Source organism: Dendropsophus ebraccatus, chromosome 8 (genome assembly GCF_027789765.1).
Source record: "Dendropsophus ebraccatus isolate aDenEbr1 chromosome 8, aDenEbr1.pat, whole genome shotgun sequence".
Lineage (NCBI taxonomy): Eukaryota > Metazoa > Chordata > Amphibia > Anura > Hylidae > Dendropsophus > Dendropsophus ebraccatus.
In genome coordinates, this window is record NC_091461.1 from 26,246,629 (window position 1) to 26,266,295 (window position 19,667).

The 19,667-nt window shown below is 41.9% G+C and overlaps 1 protein-coding gene across 4 annotated transcripts in view; it reads left to right on the forward strand.

The window, feature by feature from the left end:
• Nucleotides 1–19,667, forward strand: part of MGMT (O-6-methylguanine-DNA methyltransferase) — a 340,572-nt gene that overhangs the window by 28,102 nt on the left and 292,803 nt on the right. For all 4 annotated transcript variants that reach the window (XM_069980051.1, XM_069980047.1, XM_069980048.1 and 1 more), the window contains exon 3: nucleotides 19,113–19,246. In XM_069980051.1, the coding sequence (XP_069836152.1) occupies nucleotides 19,113–19,246 (134 nt within the window). The remainder of the gene's footprint in view (nucleotides 1–19,112; nucleotides 19,247–19,667) is intronic.

The window sequence follows — 19,667 nt, forward strand, 5'->3', positions numbered from 1 at the left end:
TGGGGATAGTTTTTTGACACTTTGCATCAGAGAATAAAAAACATTTTTCTATGTTCCGGTACATTCACAGGTGAAAATTCCGAGCGGAACCCCCTTTGCGGACTCCGCTCAGAATCCCGTCTGCCTCAGTGTCTCAATGTAATGTGTTGCACGCCTTTACCCTCCGCTCAAAGAATTATGTCTATTCTTTGGGCTTACGGCGGAATTCACTGGCAAATATTATTGATTCCATGGGACGGTCGGAACTTTAAGCCGAGGGCGCCCATCAGTTTGGATTGTGAATCGCAGCTGACAGATACTAGTACACTGGAGAGGCGCTGCCAGATACTGGAGCGGGTTGGTAAACATCTATTTGTTTGTACAGTTATTTCAGCATCTGCATCTTTAACCATTCTCTTTTATTTATTATGTAGATTTCGGCATGGTTAGGAGAATACAAATGTCCACAAACTGCAAACAATCCATAATGGATCAGCATACTTTGTTATGTCATGTTGTTCATTTCTGGAGGCAAACCTTGTAATAAAGCAGTTGTGTGATTTTCATTTTAATAACAATGCAGCTTTTATGAATATCTGCCGCAGAAAAAATGCCTGACCTGTTGAGCTTCCTTTCAAAAGCATTGAACTCATAAATATGTATGGGAGTTTACAATAACTATATATTAGAAAAGTCTCTCTCTCCTTCTCTCTCTTCTAGTTTGTGTGTCTGTGAGCAGCGCTAATGCCGGCTCAATCTGCCCTGAGACACAGCATTCTCATAATGTGTCCTGGTAAAATACCTTGAGAATCCTTTTTCACAGTTATTTTGATAAGTGGCAAAAAAGGCACCCTACAGATTCTGTGATAATATGATTTATTTTTCAAAGGACACCTCTAGGATATGAAGTGCTATGAAGGAAAAAAAAAATCTGCAAAAGTGCTTGGTCCTGGATAAAGATTAATTCTCATAATATATTAAAAAGAAAAATACAAACAAAGAGAAAACGGTATAGACTGAAGGATACGAGCGCAGAGTGGTAGCTTTTCTCCTCTGCTACATAACTAAATTAGGAGGCATTCGCTGTAAAGTGCATACATTTACGTTATCCCCATGCAGATTTTAGATTCATTATTATGGCCGCAATGGCCAGGCCTATAGTCATCTAAGTCTAAGAGGTCCTAGCATGTCATATGTTGTATGGACGCTAAAATGCACCGTTGTTATGGCCTTGAGAAAATAGCCCTAGGGTATGGTCCTGCTACTTAATTTATTATTTATTTATAAAGCACCCTTACCGTATTTTTCGGCGTATAAGACGACTTTTTAACCCCGAAAAATCTTCTTATACGCCGGGTATGGTTGTCCCAGGGGAGCACAAAAATGCCTGCATCCCCACTGTATGGGGCGGCCACTATAAAAAAAACAACAACAGTTAACTTGCCTGATGCCCGTTTCCGGCATCGCCCTGTCTCCTGTCCCGTTTCCATCGCAGGCACACAGTGAAGTACACTGCTTGTGCCTAAGATCCCCGAAGCTCTCCCGGGCAGCCGAGCATCTCATCGGAGAAGCTCGGAGACTCTTGGCGGCCGGGAGAGCTTCGGGAGAATGACAGACTCTCCGGAAGATTCCGCAGCCTCTGTCATTCTCCTGAAGCCCTCCCGTCAGCCAAGTGTCTGTGAGCTTTTCTGATGAGACACTCGGTTGCCCGGGAGAGGTTTGGGGATCTACGGCACAGGCAGTGTACATCACACTGCATGCGCCAGGAACGGGACAGGAGACTTGTGGATGCCAGAAATAGGCCCCAAGTGAGTTAATTGTTTTTTATTTATTTAGCTGCAGTTAACGTTTTTTCCGGTGTATAAGGCGAAACCCTGACAATCTTCTTAAGTCAGGGGTTGTCTTATACACCCAGACGCCTTATACGCTGGAAAATACGGTAATTCCAGAGCGTTATACAAGCAATAGGGGTCAACAAACAGGGACATTACAAGATCAAAACACAGTACATGAAGGCAAATGGCCGACTGGTGCATGAGGAGAGAGAGGACCCTGCCCGCGAGGGCTTACAATCTATACTGGAAGAAGGTACTGGAAGAGAAACAGGAGGTAAAGTGCAGCCAGTCAAGTGTGATGCAGAATTATTATAGGTTGTAGCCTAGTTTGAAGAGATGTGTTGTGAGGTTACTTTTGAAGGTCTTGATGGTGGATAAGAGCCAAATGTGTCAGGGTAGCGAGTTACAGAGTATGGAGGAGGCTCGGGCAAAGACTTGGAGGCGGTTGTGTGAGGTACGAACAAGGGGATAGGTTGTGGATGGGCTTGTATGTCATGGTCAGTGTAAAAACACTCTTAGGTTATGTTTCCACTACGGGATAATAGCGGGGAAAGTCGACCATCTTTTAATATTGACGTCCGCAGATAATAATCATGATCATTATTTGCAGCCATCAATATAACGAGATGTCCGCCTTTCCCTGTTATTACCTGGAAGTGGGAACCTAGCCTAGCTGTGTATTTACATTGCTATAGAATATACATTTAACATACTAGTCAGGACTGATCATCAGGCACCTATCCTCTATCCTGTGGATAAGTTCCAATAGTAGGACAAACCCTTGAACATATATGCTAAAAGATTGCCTTAGGTATGATTTGTTAAACGTACACTCTATAGCAGTGTAAACTTAGGCTATGTTATCCAGAACGGAACTCCAGTCACACATACATGCATTGTACTCGGCTATGTCCAGCAGCTCCCAAAGAGAATGAATACAGCAGCAGTTTACAATGGTGCAGTTACCGTATGCAGATGAAACTTTGCCCACATGTGGTGGGCGATGGCTCCATGCTTTTGGTGGTAAAAGAGAAACAGATTGCTGAACTCAGGGAGAACAGCCAAATGACAACACTGCCGGCTGCTAATGAAAGCGCTCAATGCAGTGAAGTCCTAGGTGCATTGCCCCCTGGGAAACATGAGTATGCAAAAGAGGAGTCCGTGGAGCCTCATTGAAGAGTCTCAAAACACAGGACTAGCCAGATATCCCTCCGGGAAGGACCCAGCCAAGTAGCAGCTCCTGTTAGGAAACCACCAAATCCACCATATTAAGTGGCCCTATAAGTCAGTGTAATGACAAGGGATAAACCAAGGCTAGGTAACCATCCACAGACAGCTGTTTCGGGGTGTTGCCCCTCATCAGTGTGGAGCAGGATTCTGGCTAGGTGGGAGCAATGCCTAGTAGAGCCATAAGAGAAACAGATTGCTGAACTCAGGGAGAACAGCCAAATGACAACACTGCCGGCTGCTAATGAAAGCGCTCAATGCAGTGAAGTCCTAGGTGCATTGCCCCCTGGGAAACATGAGTATGCAAAAGAGGAGTCCGTGGAGCCTCATTGAAGAGTCTCAAAACACAGGACTAGCCAGATATCCCTCCGGGAAGGACCCAGCCAAGTAGCAGCTCCTGTTAGGAAACCACCAAATCCACCATATTAAGTGGCCCTATAAGTCAGTGTAATGACAAGGGATAAACCAAGGCTAGGTAACCATCCACAGACAGCTGTTTCGGGGTGTTGCCCCTCATCAGTGTGGAGCAGGATTCTGGCTAGGTGGGAGCAATGCCTAGTAGAGCCATAAGAGAAACAGATTGCTGAACTCAGGGAGAACAGCCAAATGACAACACTGCCGGCTGCTAATGAAAGCGCTCAATGCAGTGAAGTCCTAGGTGCATTGCCCCCTGGGAAACATGAGTATGCAAAAGAGGAGTCCGTGGAGCCTCATTGAAGAGTCTCAAAACACAGGACTAGCCAGATATCCCTCCGGGAAGGACCCAGCCAAGTAGCAGCTCCTGTTAGGAAACCACCAAATCCACCATATTAAGTGGCCCTATAAGTCAGTGTAATGACAAGGGATAAACCAAGGCTAGGTAACCATCCACAGACAGCTGTTTCGGGGTGTTGCCCCTCATCAGTGTGGAGCAGGATTCTGGCTAGGTGGGAGCAATGCCTAGTAGAGCCATAAGAGAAACAGATTGCTGAACTCAGGGAGAACAGCCAAATGACAACACTGCCGGCTGCTAATGAAAGCGCTCAATGCAGTGAAGTCCTAGGTGCATTGCCCCCTGGGAAACATGAGTATGCAAAAGAGGAGTCCGTGGAGCCTCATTGAAGAGTCTCAAAACACAGGACTAGCCAGATATCCCTCCGGGAAGGACCCAGCCAAGTAGCAGCTCCTGTTAGGAAACCACCAAATCCACCATATTAAGTGGCCCTATAAGTCAGTGTAATGACAAGGGATAAACCAAGGCTAGGTAACCATCCACAGACAGCTGTTTCGGGGTGTTGCCCCTCATCAGTGTGGAGCAGGATTCTGGCTAGGTGGGAGCAATGCCTAGTAGAGCCATAAGAGAAACAGATTGCTGAACTCAGGGAGAACAGCCAAATGACAACACTGCCGGCTGCTAATGAAAGCGCTCAATGCAGTGAAAGCGCTCAATGCACCTAGGACTTCACTGCATTGAGCGCTTTCATTAGCAGCCGGCAGTGTTGTCATTTGGCTGTTCTCCCTGAGTTCAGCAATCTGTTTCTCTTATGGCTCTACTAGGCATTGCTCCCACCTAGCCAGAATCCTGCTCCACACTGATGAGGGGCAACACCCCGAAACAGCTGTCTGTGGATGGTTACCTAGCCTTGGTTTATCCCTTGTCATTACACTGACTTATAGGGCCACTTAATATGGTGGATTTGGTGGTTTCCTAACAGGAGCTGCTACTTGGCTGGGTCCTTCCCGGAGGGATATCTGGCTAGTCCTGTGTTTTGAGACTCTTCAATGAGGCTCCACGGACTCCTCTTTTGCATACTCATGTTTCCCAGGGGGCAATGCACCTAGGACTTCACTGCATTGAGCGCTTTCATTAGCAGCCGGCAGTGTTGTCATTTGGCTGTTCTCCCTGAGTTCAGCAATCTGTTTCTCTTATGGCTCTACTAGGCATTGCTCCCACCTAGCCAGAATCCTGCTCCACACTGATGAGGGGCAACACCCCGAAACAGCTGTCTGTGGATGGTTACCTAGCCTTGGTTTATCCCTTGTCATTACACTGACTTATAGGGCCACTTAATATGGTGGATTTGGTGGTTTCCTAACAGGAGCTGCTACTTGGCTGGGTCCTTCCCGGAGGGATATCTGGCTAGTCCTGTGTTTTGAGACTCTTCAATGAGGCTCCACGGACTCCTCTTTTGGTGGTAAAAGGCAGTTTGGTTCATTACAGAACTGAACTTTTTGCAAAGTTCGTGACTAGAGATGAGCGAACCTGCCAAGGTTCGGGTTCGTATGAACGTGAACTCTTGGCATCTGATTCCCGCTGTCTGCAGGCTCTGTGAAGAGGGTGGATACAGCCAGAGGACCGCCTGGAAAACTGGGATACAGCCTATGGCTATGGCTGTATCCCAGTTTTCCAAGCGTTCCTCCGGCTGTGTCCACCCTCTTCACGGAGTGGGCAGACAGTGGGAATCAGACGCCAAGAGTTCAGGTTCATACGAACCCGAACCTCGGCAGGTTTGCTCATCTCTATTCGTGACTAACCCGGTCCAAGATGGCGGCTGCACATTGTAATACACTGCTGCTGTTATATAGAAAACAAAAAAAGCGACTATGCTTACCTGCATGTGCTCCCCCAGTGTCGTCCTATGCGTCTACAGTGTCCCCTGCTGTTCACAGCTGCCTCCACTCCTTAGACAAGAGGGCAGTCCCCTCAGCCAATCACAGCGCAGCGGCCAGTGATTGGCTGAGCGAGCTGTTACTGTTATCTTGGCAGTGACAGTCCACTCAGCCAATCATTGATTGAGATGATCAGTACTCGTTTGCAGCCCCCTGCATTCCGCCGTGCGCTCTAACTCACATCTCCACAGACTCCATTCTATGTTTAGGATTCCGCTGTCCACCCAAAGAATTAAGATGATATCTGTGAGAATTCCATAGTCTGAACGCGCCCTTATGGAGAGTGATGACAAATACGTAAGCCAACCACAGGTCCTCAGGGACTGGAACCCTTGAATTGGCAGGATTCTAGCAGTCACATCCCAGCTGATCACTTTTATTGTAAATCAATTAGTAGAACCTTCGACATGACTAATTATATACATGACTATATATCAACCTCCTCGGCTCCTCCTGTTCTAAAACATGATGCCTGCAGATTGGATGGCATTTTCGAATTGACAGGTTTTCTTTAAAACAGTGTGCACCTTAGACCTAAACAATACCCTCGAATTCAATAATCTTATTCAACTTCAAATCTACAGACACTGTTCCTGAGCAGTTCAGATTATCAGGCTACTATCATACTATTGTTTTTGTTTTTATGTACATTTTTGATTATGTCTCTCTGCTCCAGATACCTGATCTCTGCCCAATCTTTGCTATCCGCTTTTTAGGTGTTCTCTGTAATGACCCAGATCTTTAGCTCACCGAGCCGATATAACCCAACGCCCTGGCTGGGCAAATCTTATGAGGGCAAATGTTTTTCAGTTCACTGGTGGCTTAAGTTAGTAATTTGTCATAGTTCTGCTTGAACGGGATGGTGGACTGTGCTATTTGTTGTTACATCCATCAGGCTGTCATTTCATATTAACCTTTTTTAGTGTCCTGTTTTTTGATAACTGTCTAATAAAATGATTACCAGGTTCAACATTTATCCTGGAAATGGGATTTTGACTTACAATCTTACTTTATTGGACTTTATTTAGGTTTCATTTTTTTTCTTCCGCTATCAGTAATATTAAAAACTATCCAGTATATTATGTCACATTGTAGGTTTGGAAATGTTTTGTTAGTTTTGTACAGTTGTACAGTTGCATTATACAGTGTATTCAGAAAGTCTTCAAATCCTTTAACTTTTTTCACATTTTGTATGTTGTGGCTTTGTTCTAAAATTAACACAAAATCCACTCCACTCAATACTCCATAATGGCATGTTAATATTCCATAATGAGAACAGAATGTTAGAAATCTTTGCTAACTTATTTAAGAGGAAAAACAAAGTGTTCAGAGCTTGGACGTAGCTAGAATTCATGGGGCCCCATGAATCCTGTACGCTTCCATAACACCCACCCCTGCTGAATCACCAATGGCAGCGCATCTCCCCACCCTCACCCAGACTGTCTGGGGGGGGTGCGGCTGTCCAGATGGGGGAATGTTTAGGGGGGCAGCTGTCACTAACCTTAATGATGATGCTCCTCTTGGGTGCCGCCATTACTTCTTCCACCTAGCTGATCTCAGTGACCCCACTCCTCCATTACCTGCCCCAACAATGTTCTGGGTACAGATCACAAACCCTGTCTGCCAGCCAACCGCAGAGAGCAGGGGGGGGAGGATGGGGGGGAAAGGTGGTGCTGTCAATTGCCCGCTGGCCAACTGCTGAGAGTAGGCGGAGGGGTTGTCATCTTTATGTATTGGCTGGCCAAATGCTACGAAAGTGCATATTGGTTAGGTGCTGACAAGTGTGGGACAGTTGGACACTGAGAACGAACAAGTGAGATGTGTCAGCCAGCCATAGCTACCATGGAGGCAGACCACACTAAACTGGGGGTGGGGTGGGGCCCTGCCACACGGCCCCCATAGCTTCTGCGTGGTCTACCTACATGGTAGCTATGCCACTGATTCAGAGCCATTACTCAGTACTTAGTTGAAGCCCCTTTTGCAGTGATTCTGACATCCAGTCTTCTTGGATATGATTCCTTAAAGGGGTACTCCAGCGAAAAGCTTTTTCTCAGTAATTTAACTTTGTAATGTGCTTCAATCACCTATCTGCCCCTCCTCCCTATCTGTTCCACCCTCAACCTCCCACCAGGAGGTAAAGTAAACTCATTCTTACCTAATGACTGTTAACCCAAGGCTTTTCTGTGTAAGCCATTTTGTGACAATAACATCATGAAGAGGGAGGCGGATCTAAGCCCTTTTAAGCCAGCCTCCCTTTATCAGATGACACATTGGTCAGCTCTGATTGGCTGAACAAGCTGTAAGCCATCTAACAGTTTTACAGAGTCGGTTAGACATCACAGGAGACAAAGTGCATCATGGGAAAGCCCAAACCAGGAAGTAAAGTAAAAAATGAAGCCACCAAATGGAGCTTCAGGGACCTGCAAACAGCGGGAAATTTAAATGGAGGCAGACTCCGGATGGATAATAAATGTAAAAACTATGATTGATTTTTTTTTTTTATCAGCGCCAGAGTACCCCTTTAAGATTTGAACCTGGATTTAGTTTTTTATTTTTTTGCCATTAACGTAGTTTAGAGAGAGCACACCCATATGAGCAGAATCTGGACCCAAAGGGATAAAGAGTGCAGGCTCAAATATAGCGCAGCATTTTTACCTTATGGTAAGAAATATATGTAAAAAAAGAAGAAAATAATTAATTTCAAAGGTAAAGACTTGCTATTCAGCAGGGGGCAAAAAGCAACACAAGAAGGATCCCCCTAGACGCCCCCTTTCAAACCCTCATCAGATATCACTGGGGGGGACTTTTTATCAGGTCAACACTTCCCTTACGATGGGGAAATGTAGCTTTACATGTATGGCCGGAATCAGTCCATCAGAGTGAGAGGTAGTCTTACTCCACTCCAGTTAAGGGGGGGGGGGTGTCTCCAATTGATCTTCATTAAACAACCTATTTGATTTCAATCATGAATGCAATCTCTATTTTAATTATTTAGTCAATGTACTTGGACATTCCCGAGCTATAGCTGCTTTACATTAATATATTATATTTTTCCTATTAAATTTGTAGCTATCCTTTTTTAGCTGTAACAGGAAGAAAAAAAAATGTCTTTTTATATCACACTTCATTCTCCGAGCTATCACAGCAGGCTTTAGGTTTTTAGCGTTAAACCATCTTGTCTAATTATTTTAGCCTAGAATCCGAATCTCCATAATGATATGGCTATAGGTTGTGTGCATAATTGAGAGAACCTTAGTCCTTTATTGGAGCAGATTGCCACCGAGGCACATGCATCCTGAAAGTCACAAGAGCATGCCTAGAAAATGAGGCTCTTCTCTATAAAACATTATGCCATAAATCATTTTGAAATTCCCACCCCAATAAATCTTCCACAATGAAAACCTTTTGATACTCATTCGTTATTAATGACAAGGAGGACTTAATTCTGTTGGCAAACAGTGGTGTTCCAATTTTATACATAGCATTTAACAGTCTAATGAGAGATGAATTTATACGTGCCGGCTTTAGTTTACTCTCGATGGAAAGTTAAAGCTGTGGGTTTCTCCGGCTGCACACATACCTCATGTTTTCCTGATGAATATTAATGCTTATGAACAGTTTGACATCTTAAGTTTGTCATTGTTAAAACGAAAGGCGAACTTGCAAAGGTAGAGTTTACCATTTTCTTATCCCAAACGCTTCTAATGAAGATATTTGCATAAAGGTAATGCACGATTTAAGCGCAGAGGGTCCTTATTGTAACATTTTCTTTTTTTCTGTTGAAATGTAAAGTTGCCTATTTTATTTAATTAGTGCCGACAAGAATATATATATATATATATATATATATATATATATATATATATATATATATATGTGTGTGTACAAGTTTTCTTCTGGAAATTTTCCCACCACTTTAAAAAGCAAAGCTCAGGAAAAAGCAGGCCCAGGTGCCGTCGTGAACATTGCTTTAGCTTAAAAATAAAAAAAGCATACACAGTAAATTTACTGTAAGATGAATATTAAAGTTAAGTTGCTGAGTACAGAAGCAAAAAATGCTCAATATTACGAATTCTCTTCTTTCTGATTCTCAATAAGTGACTAATAAAACCAGAGGAAAGGAGAGTAAGCAACTTTGTGTTTTTAAGACTCAGAGTCATGGGTTGACATTTTTGGCATATTTACTATGGTGGTGCTATTGTTCCTTTTGCTTTCTTACCTGTCACATCCAAAGTTTTTATCAGACAGGGACTGAGTGTACTAGGTGACAGTTGCTACTAATAGGCATCTATTTAACAGATTAACAGATACCTTACCCACAGGGGATAATGGCATCCATATAATGGAAATGTCGCGAAAAGTTCTTAAATGATCGGCCAAAGTTGTCTTTCAACTTCCACATACACATGATCTCTCAACAAGGCTAAACATTTATGTTTCTTCGATGGGCAGAAGAAAGCTGCCAACAGGATTGCATTGGCGCTGGTTTATGTTTCTGAGAAAAAAAGCTTCAAACAATGAGAATCCACCCTTATTTCCACCGACATGTCAGTAAAGTTTCAGGGGTTCCCTGTACACCTTAGATTGTCAGCTGAACCTGATAATGAGTTTGCCCAACTTTAGTATAATGTGTATGGGCTCCTTTTACTGTTTTGTGAGAATTTATTGCTCAGTTTCTGATTCATCCAAAGCCAGAAGTGGAGTAAAAGGAAATAGAAATTATAAGATAAGATAAAATAAGATAATCCTTTAATAATCCCACCATGGGGAAATTCAGTGTGTTACAGCAGCATAGATATTATACATACAAAAACCTAAAAAGGTAATGGAAAGGCATTACAATTAAAGTCGACAAAGAGAAGAAAAGGTAAAGATACAATAAAAACAAAGGACATAGTTGTCTCCTTTCTGACGACTTTTGCTCAGAAAACTAAATTTAAAAAATTAACAGAAAGTTGTGTGAAACCTCCCTTAGGCTGGGTTCACACACAGTATATTTGAGGCTGTATTTGTGAGGCTGTATAGCAACCAAAACCAGGAGTGGATTGAAAACACAGAAAGGATCTGTTCACATAATGTTGTAATTGAGTGGATGGCTGTCATTTAATGGCAAATTTTTGCTGTTATTTTAAAACAACGGCTGTTATATTGAAATAATGGCAGTTATTTACCGTTATATGACGGCTATCCACTCAATTTCAACATTGTGTGAACAGAGCCTTTCTGTGTTTTCAATCCACTCCTGGTTTTGGTTGCTATGAGGACCTGACTTGAGGACCAAATACTGCCTGAAATATACGTAGTGTGAACCCAGCCTTACAGTGTACATTCACCCTGTAATACTAAATCTGAGCATCTCCTTACAGTGTATCTTTAGGGGTCAGACATGTTCTAATATATAGGGCAAAATTCCCAGTATAGACATTGGGGGAGATTTATGAAAGGGTGTAAATATACACCTGGTGTAAACTGCCCACAGCAACCAATCACAGCTCAGCTTTCAGCTCTGGTAAAATATAAGAGGAGCTGTGATTGGTTGCTGTGGGCAGTTTACACCAGGTGTATATTTACACCCTTTCATAAATCTCCCCCAATGAGTTCTGCCTCAGTGGCATCACCCATTGGGTGAGGCCAGCCACATGCAATTTTATGACTGAGCCGAACCCGAATGATCGATTTCCCAATCCCGCTTCCTGGAGAAGGTGGATGTAGCCCAAGGACTGCCTGGAAAACATGGCTACAGCCTATAGATTTATCTATGTTTTCCAGGAAGGCCTTGGGCTGCTTCCACTTTCTCCAGACAGAAGAATTTAAATGCTGTTCGCTCATATTTGTGAACTTTCGGCAGGTTTGCTCATCTCTAATCAGAAAAACTATCATAGCTTCAACCACTGTAGAGAGATATTCATACCATATTATATATATATATAGATAGAGAAAGTGGTGAAATATCTTAGTATTGACTGATGGGACCGAAACAAATTTTATATTTTTCTTTACAGGAATTTTATTTTGAAAATTTTGGCTCAACGGAAAAGTTCACAGAAGTAAAAAAAAACAAACAAACAAAACAAAACATAAGAAACAATGTGTTACTCTGAATTGAAGGGGTGCAAAGACATAACAACATTAAAGTGTACAAACCCTTTAAATTCACTTTATTACTGCAATGCCAACTAGTAAGAGGAACGTAGAGGCAACCAAGAGAATGCTAGAAATATAAAATACATTGTAGCCTTAATTTGTAAAAAAAAAATATAAAAAAAAATAAATATATATATAAAAGAAAAGATGAATTTATCGATTTTTGTCAATGTTCTACGGCTTAAACAGTGAAGTTCCAATTCCGTTACACCTGTCTATGTAGACTCTTGTTAATGGCACCTCAGTTTACAGTGTATCATTTCCAGGCGAGGTGGCAGTGCAATAATGAATATATTGAGCAATGACCATCGAGCCTCTAGCATTGGAGGAAGAATCCTCTGGTGAGGAAATCTGGAGTCTGAGCAGAAAGATATAAGACTGTACTTTATTCCGCAGAAGTTTGGGGAAATCAAAAGTGGCTAGTATTCATTGCATTGAATTTATTTATGTACTACATGTCTATATCTTTTTAGTGAAATTTCAAATTCATCTCTGAGTGATGGTAATGTTATTCCTCACAAAGCTCCGACTGCTTGTTGTGGAGGGATTTGAAGATGGAGAAAAGTTTTTCTTTTTTTTTTTTCTTTTTGGTACACAAGTGTCTTGGTACATCAATACTATTCCACTTGAAGCCTTCCACTTAATTCTAACATTGACAATACTTTTCCCATTTGTTGCACTTGACACTCTGCTTCTGGGTAAAACTCCGAAAAGAGGAAAATTGTGAAGTTGTTTTTAAGTTATGTTAATGAAATGCAGCATGGAAAGAAATTATTTTAATATGGACGAAGATTGAATTGAAACTTCTCTCTTGTAGTTATGGTTATATAAGAGCAGCCCTAATGACTTTGGCAACTTTTTTTTAAGCTTTTACGTAATATTTTAAGTGATTGACAAGATGAAAAAGTAGATGTTAACAGACTAACAAAACCAATTTGCTGCTTTGCTGTTAAGTTATAGGAAAACTTCTGACAAGTTGGCGTAAGATGTATTCATGGGAACAGTCCGGATGTTAAGGTTTCTAAGCCCGAGGCTTTGGTGCTCTTTGAGTGCCATACACATAGGGCTACAGTTAACTTACTTCCGGTCAAGTCATCATCACGCTATTAAGTTTTTGCCACTTATTTACCATTCGTGAATAAAGCCACAAGAAGCCGCCCTTTCTAGCTGTTATAGTTTTTACTCTCAGAATTTTAGCTCAGAGTAGACACACATACACAGCACTCTGCATATATCTACTACCCACTGTTCAGGCATCCATTGAAGGTCTACAGATAAGGCTAAGTTCACACTGAATCAGAGGCTCCATTGAGCACTGGTAGCAAGAGGTGAACAGACTGCTGCCCAACTGACCCAAACTGAGCCCAACAGACCCATTGACTTTATGGGAATTTTTGCAGATTCCGCTGCTGGCCCTGCGTGCTCCTGCTTTACTCACCGCCCACGCCATAGACTCCATACTATGCTCAGACAGATTCCACCATCCGCCCAAAGAACTGATACATCAATTCTTTCGACGGACTGCAGAATCTGACCAAGCATAGAATGGAGTCTATGGCGCGGGTGGAGAGTCAAGTGGGGGCGAGCAAGTTATCTGCAAGAATTCCTCAGTGTGCACATACCATAATTGAGTCAAATGGGTTTTCTTCTCTTGTCTCTCATTGTTTAGGAAGTTCACACAATGTATGACAGCGCCATTCTGTGTCACAGAATGACCACTGTCTCTGAAGTTCAACCCTGCCTCGGACGGATGAACTTAATCTCTTTAATAATTGCAATGTGGGCACATATGGGTGTGCGCGTGTTGCGATTAGCCATTGCAGACAATGTAAAATCCGGCCGGAGCCACACTTTTCATTGTCTGCACTTGTCAGTTTTGTGTGGCCGCTATTCAATGAATAGCGGCAGCACACAACTGACATGTCAGTTTTCTGTGCGGCTGCATGGAATCCGTCCGGGATTTCATAAAAAACAATGCAATGTATTTTTTCAATAAATAGCGGCCGGTGTTGCAGTCTACAACAACCGCCGTTAGTAATTGAAAAAAATAAGTACGACCTGAAGGGATACTCCAAAGGGGGGAAAAAAACATTTTTAAATCAGCTGGTGCCAAAAGTTATACAGATTTGTAATTTACTCTATTTAAAAATCTCAAGTCTTCCATCTTCTGCTTCTGTATGTCCTACAGTAAGTGGTGTATTCTTTCCAGTCTGACACAGTGCTCTTTGCTGCCACCTCTGTCCATGTCAGGAACTGTCCAGGGCAGGAGAGGTTTTCTATGGGGATTTGCTATTGTCTGGGAAATGTATGGTTAGCTACGGCCTCTTTCCTGCCTTGCATTGGAGATGGAGAGCAGGAGATCCCTACTTTATCTTGAAATAATAAAACATAAATCCCAGTAGCCACAAGTTACTGTACAGTCATTCTTGGGCCCTGGTAGTAAAAAAAAATATTACTAGTAACAATAACCTAGCTGCTTGGGCCCCAGAATCAATGCTTTACAATGAAGTGGGTGGGTTGGCACTCATTCATGTTTCACTAACATATATGAAGAGGAAGCAAATAAATCCACCCCTGTTCAATGGCATGAATTCAGAATAAACCAATAAATACTATGACCCTAAAATTGAGAAACGTAAAAAAAGTGTGTGTGTGTGTGTATGTATGTGTATATATATATATATATAATATTCGAAATGTCTTTATCATTAAGCTTCAGGTTCCATCACTGTTCAATAGTAGCATAGAACACTGTGCAGTAAAGCCAACGGCAACCGAATCTGCAATATCATTTAGAGCTACACATTGCCAAATACATTCAAATACATTAACCGGTCTGGTAAATGTAAGAACAGATGTAACATTTATATATTTTGTCAGCTGCATAAAAAGGCAAGTTTTCAGACCTAGCGGTAACCTATAGTATTATATAAAAGGTTAACGCTGCTGCCAGTAATGAATGGGAAGACCTCACATGTCTGTGTTGCAACGTGAATTGATATTTCAAGAGGAACTTTTTTTTCCCTTAAACACGTCGCAATTAAAATCTGCACTTTACTAAATGCTCAATTTGTACTTATTTGAGTTTCAGGAGTTTTTTTTTTTTTTTTTTTTTTGTCTGAAGCTCAATCCAGAATTCTTTTGATCTTCTTGAGAGTAAATTAGTGTAAAAGTTTAGGTAAAAGTTGCACTGCCCAAATCTTGTAGGACTCTTGTCTGACAGCGGACTGGTGATTTACCACTTTCTCTTAATAAGGGTAACCAGCAGAAATAAAAACGGCTATAGATATAAATAGGAGAACATACACAAAAATCAGCACAACACTGATTATTTAAAGTTTTTGTTACTTAATGAAGTAGAAAAGTATAGGACGGGATAACTTTTTATGTTGTGCATGCCCCTATGATAGGTCAAGTTGGGCATGTCCATTTAGGATAGGGCCACATGGTGATTGATGATAGCGTGTTCAGGAACTACCATGTTATGCATTACTCCGGCACTCATATTAAAAATATTCACTGTGGCCATAGCCACCTGTGGGTTTCAGCTTGACCCTATTCACTTGAATAAGTGGCAGTGCAGTTGTAGTTTCCAGTTATGTAACCATAACCAAGATGATAGATATGGGTTCAACCACCATACTGGCATACTGATGATTTTTAAATACAAGTAAATTACAAATCTGTATAACTTTCTGGCACCATTTTTGCCCCAAGAGTACCAGAGTCCAGAGTCTTTAATGAAGCACGTTTACCCCCCCCCCTTATTTTATACTGTGTATGAACCTAGCCTTACCCTGATGCCAAGATTTTACTATCGCCCTTGTTGCTGTGAAGCCTTAGCTGTAACAAGCAGTACACCAGTGCACAGTAAAACAACTGCCAGTCCTCTGTCAGTGAGCAGGGTCTGCAACATTGGATTTATCTCTTGTGGCATGTGGCTGTATTTAGCGCAGGATTGCCTGAACACTATAGCCTGATCTAACACTGGGGACAAACTACTGAAAACAGTAAGGATGGGATAATCTAAATGAAAGGATCTTTTTAAAGTGACTCTGTACCCTCAATCTGACCCCCCCCCCCCAAACCACTTGTACTTTTAGATAGCTGCTTTTAATCCAAGATCTGTCCTGGGGTCCGTTCGGCAGGTGATGCAGTAATTGTCCTACAAAACAACTTTTAAACTTGCAGCCCCATGCCAAACAGGAGTATCTGTGCCGTAACTTTGCACTACCCCTCCGTCCCTCCTCCTCACCCTCTTCATCATTAGGAATGCCACTGGAACATTTTCTTCATGCTGAACATTGCACAGGTCCTTAACAATCCAGTCCATGTGCCATCCTCTCACAGCTGATGAATAGGAGACAATCTGCCTGGAACATTCCTAATGATGAGGAGGGTGGGGAGGAGGGACGGAGGGGTGATGCAAAGTTAGGTCACAGATACTCCCGTTTGGCACTGGCTGCAAGTTTTAAAGTTATTTTTTAAGACAATAACTGCATCACCTGCCGAACGGACCCCAGGACAGATCTTGGATTAAAAGCAGCTATCCGAAGGTACAAGCGGTTCGGGAAGGGGGGGATGTCAGATTGTGGGTACAGAGTCACTTTAAAGAGTTATTCCTATCTAAAGAAGTTTTCTCCACAAGATAAAGAATAACTAGACGATTGCTAGGGGTCCAACCACTGGGTCCCCCACAGTCTCATAAATGTGGAACCTAGTCCCACCACTGCTCCATTCATTCTCTGTGGGAGCTGACGGAAACAGCCAAGCACTGTACTCGTCTGTTACCACATCTCCAATTGAAAACTAGTGTAGCACGATACATGCGGGCACAACCTTGCCTCTTCTTTCTAATAGGGGAATTGGAACCCATATCCGAGATCGCAGAGCATCTGACCACTGAGGATAGGGTATAAGTAAAATGCATAGGCCGCTTACAGGCGTAAGTAAATTGGGTGTGATAGACCAAGTCCTCCTTCTATGGAGCCCCACCAACTTTACGTTAAGCCCAGCCCAGTTACCAAGTTCAGTGCAAAGATGGAAAAGATTGTGAATGTTTATGCAAAAAAGGGGTTTGCGTAAAATGTCCCAATTTTTTGATGCTAGAAGACTGGCGTACATGGTTGATAATTACCCCCCAAGTGTATTTTGAAGCTATAAAAGAGTTCAATTTACTATAGGTTAAGCTTTATTTCCATAGTCTAGACCCCTTCACTTGCAGGCTGTGTCCTATATATCATTTAGATACATGCTATTATGTTTGCATTTTAAAGAACAAGAAAGGACACCAAAGAGCTTCGCAGGTAACTCTATATCCTTTCATTTGCGAGTGGAACATTTATTGGCTAGAACAGCCTCTATATTTCGAGCCCAGGCTGCCATAGATGGTGCAGTGATACTATTATTTTCTGGGTTGAACTCGCCTGAATTGTTTAAAGAGTTCATTAAATCAAATTCCACAATGCAGATCTAGTCAATTAGAGGACAATTCTGGTCGGCGGTTTCATTCTCTTTTTCTCTTATTTAGGATTAAGGCACTGGAAGACATGAAAGTCCCTTATACTTAATTGAGTGCAGTGTTTCTTGATTTGCATATATAGTACATCTGATTTGCATTGTACAAAACTAAGCGCACAACTCTCCAGCCCCTGCTGGTTATCCTACTAGAAACTTGAGAGTTGTAATACATATTTTTTTTTCTTTTTTACAGTCTTTATTGAGGAAAGTGCCTGTTTAAAATTCATTTACTAGATAACCTCTCTCTCTCTTTTTTTCCCCCCTTCTTTTAAGGGGATTTAATTGTAACCGGGTTTCTTTGGCTTTTTCCATATTTGAAGTTCTCATTGAGGACGATTCCGAAGCCACCATTAAAACGGTGTCAAAAGATTAATTCTCTAATCCCGATTCCTGTGAAAACCAGGGATGAAAGAGACGAAACAAAAATGCATTTTATTTTGCAAATGATCCTTAATTTGCCATGAAAATCAATTCCTCTACTGTAGTCAATTAATATGAATAGCTTTTAGCTTTAGGTAAAATCGGTACAGATTAAACTGCTATGATCTTAGCAAAGGCATTGGCTCTTCATCTGGCTCTGCAATCCTGCCATGTCTGTCACATCGGCTGTTGGGCATGCAACGTGACCGCATAATTGTATGAGAGGAGAATCCTGCAAAAAACCCTTAAGGGCACTACTATGACACCATGGAAATGTTCCTTGTATTGTATATGCTACAATTGCTGTGAAATCTTGTTAGAACCGCTTATTACTTGACGGCATATTGGGGCCAGGTCTGATGCACAGCAATACATAAACCTATATAGTTCTCACTTTTTCCTAATATGTAATTTGTCATTAGACCTGATTTTGGTCAGATGGCAATAATTTTGGTTGCATATTTCCTTTTATGAAACGTTTGGGTCATTGCAAGGACTCATTGCTTTGGTGAATTAAAACTAGGACTCCAATCACAGGGATACGTCAAAAGTTTTGATCAGTCATGGTATCCCTGCCGAAATCCTCACCGATCGAGAGAAAAGTGGAGAGAAGCATATGGTAGTGCATTTCATTCCTAGGCTCGTAGCAATCTTTTCCTAAGCTGAAAAGAGATCACCCCAAGCGAAGGAGTGAAATGTCCTACTATAGTATTTGCTTTCTCCTGATCATTGAGGGTCTCTGCAATTAAAACTTTTGACATGTCCCTTTTACAGGTACACTTTCTATCTCAAGATACTTGGTGAATCTAAAATAGCCCAAGCATGGATGGAAGATCCAATGGTAACTTCTAGAGTTTTCGCACTCCATGTATAAGCCTAGACAGAAATGGATAAAGGAAAAATGGACCTTCTAAATTTAAAAGTAACCAACTCCGAGTGGGCTGTGCTGATCTTGTAGAATAGTGCAGGCTGCCAACCATCAAGTTGTTTGGAATGTCATTTTGTGAGTGTGGTCTTTTAGGGTATGTTCCCACTACGGTATCTGAGCGTAAATTTCGAGTGGAGGCAGCGAGGCGGACTCTGCTTGAAATTTCTGCTCGTATTCTGTAGTGGGAACATATACCCTACGATGAAGAACATCATACCTCAAAATAATCTCTATGGGGAAGATTTATCAAACTGGTGTAAAAGTAGAATTGTCTTACTTGCCCCTAACAACCAATCAGATTCCACGTTTCATTTTCCAAAGAACCAGAAAAAAAAATTGTATGGTATTAGCTGTAAATCCTTTTTTTTTTTTTTAAATTAAAGTATTCAAATGTACATTTTGAATTGTAGATGGCGCTGAGTAACGGCAACTGCAAAATGGAAGAGGTTCTGATCAAGAGTCCTGTAGGGGAGATTCAAGTATCTGGATGTGAACTGGGAATCCATGAGATAAAGCTCATGAGTTGTGATGTCACTGAATCGGGGTAAGGTTTCTTGCCACTCTTGTTCTCAGTTAATGTGAGGTATTGCAGTTCAATTTCTTTAAAGTAAATGGAGCCAAGCTGTGTTACAGGCTGTGTGAAGGAAGTCCTGCAGAGGAAGGTTTAAAAACTTTCAGTTCTCCTGGCGTCATATTGATACATGACATCAGGAGTTCCCGATGCCGGCACACAGCTTCACGCTCTGTAGCATTCATGATCTATGAAGCGTAAGAATAAGGCCTAACTGGTGGTGCCAATAACAGCACACAGGAAAACTGGGGTGACAGAATCACTTCAATGTCCACATGTTATTGGTGGGCAGATAATTCATGAAAGTGAAGTACACTATTCATCTTGCCAGGTCTTGTTGTGGCTGACAATGCTTTTCTGGCTTGATACCTTCTATGCATGTTGTATTATGCAC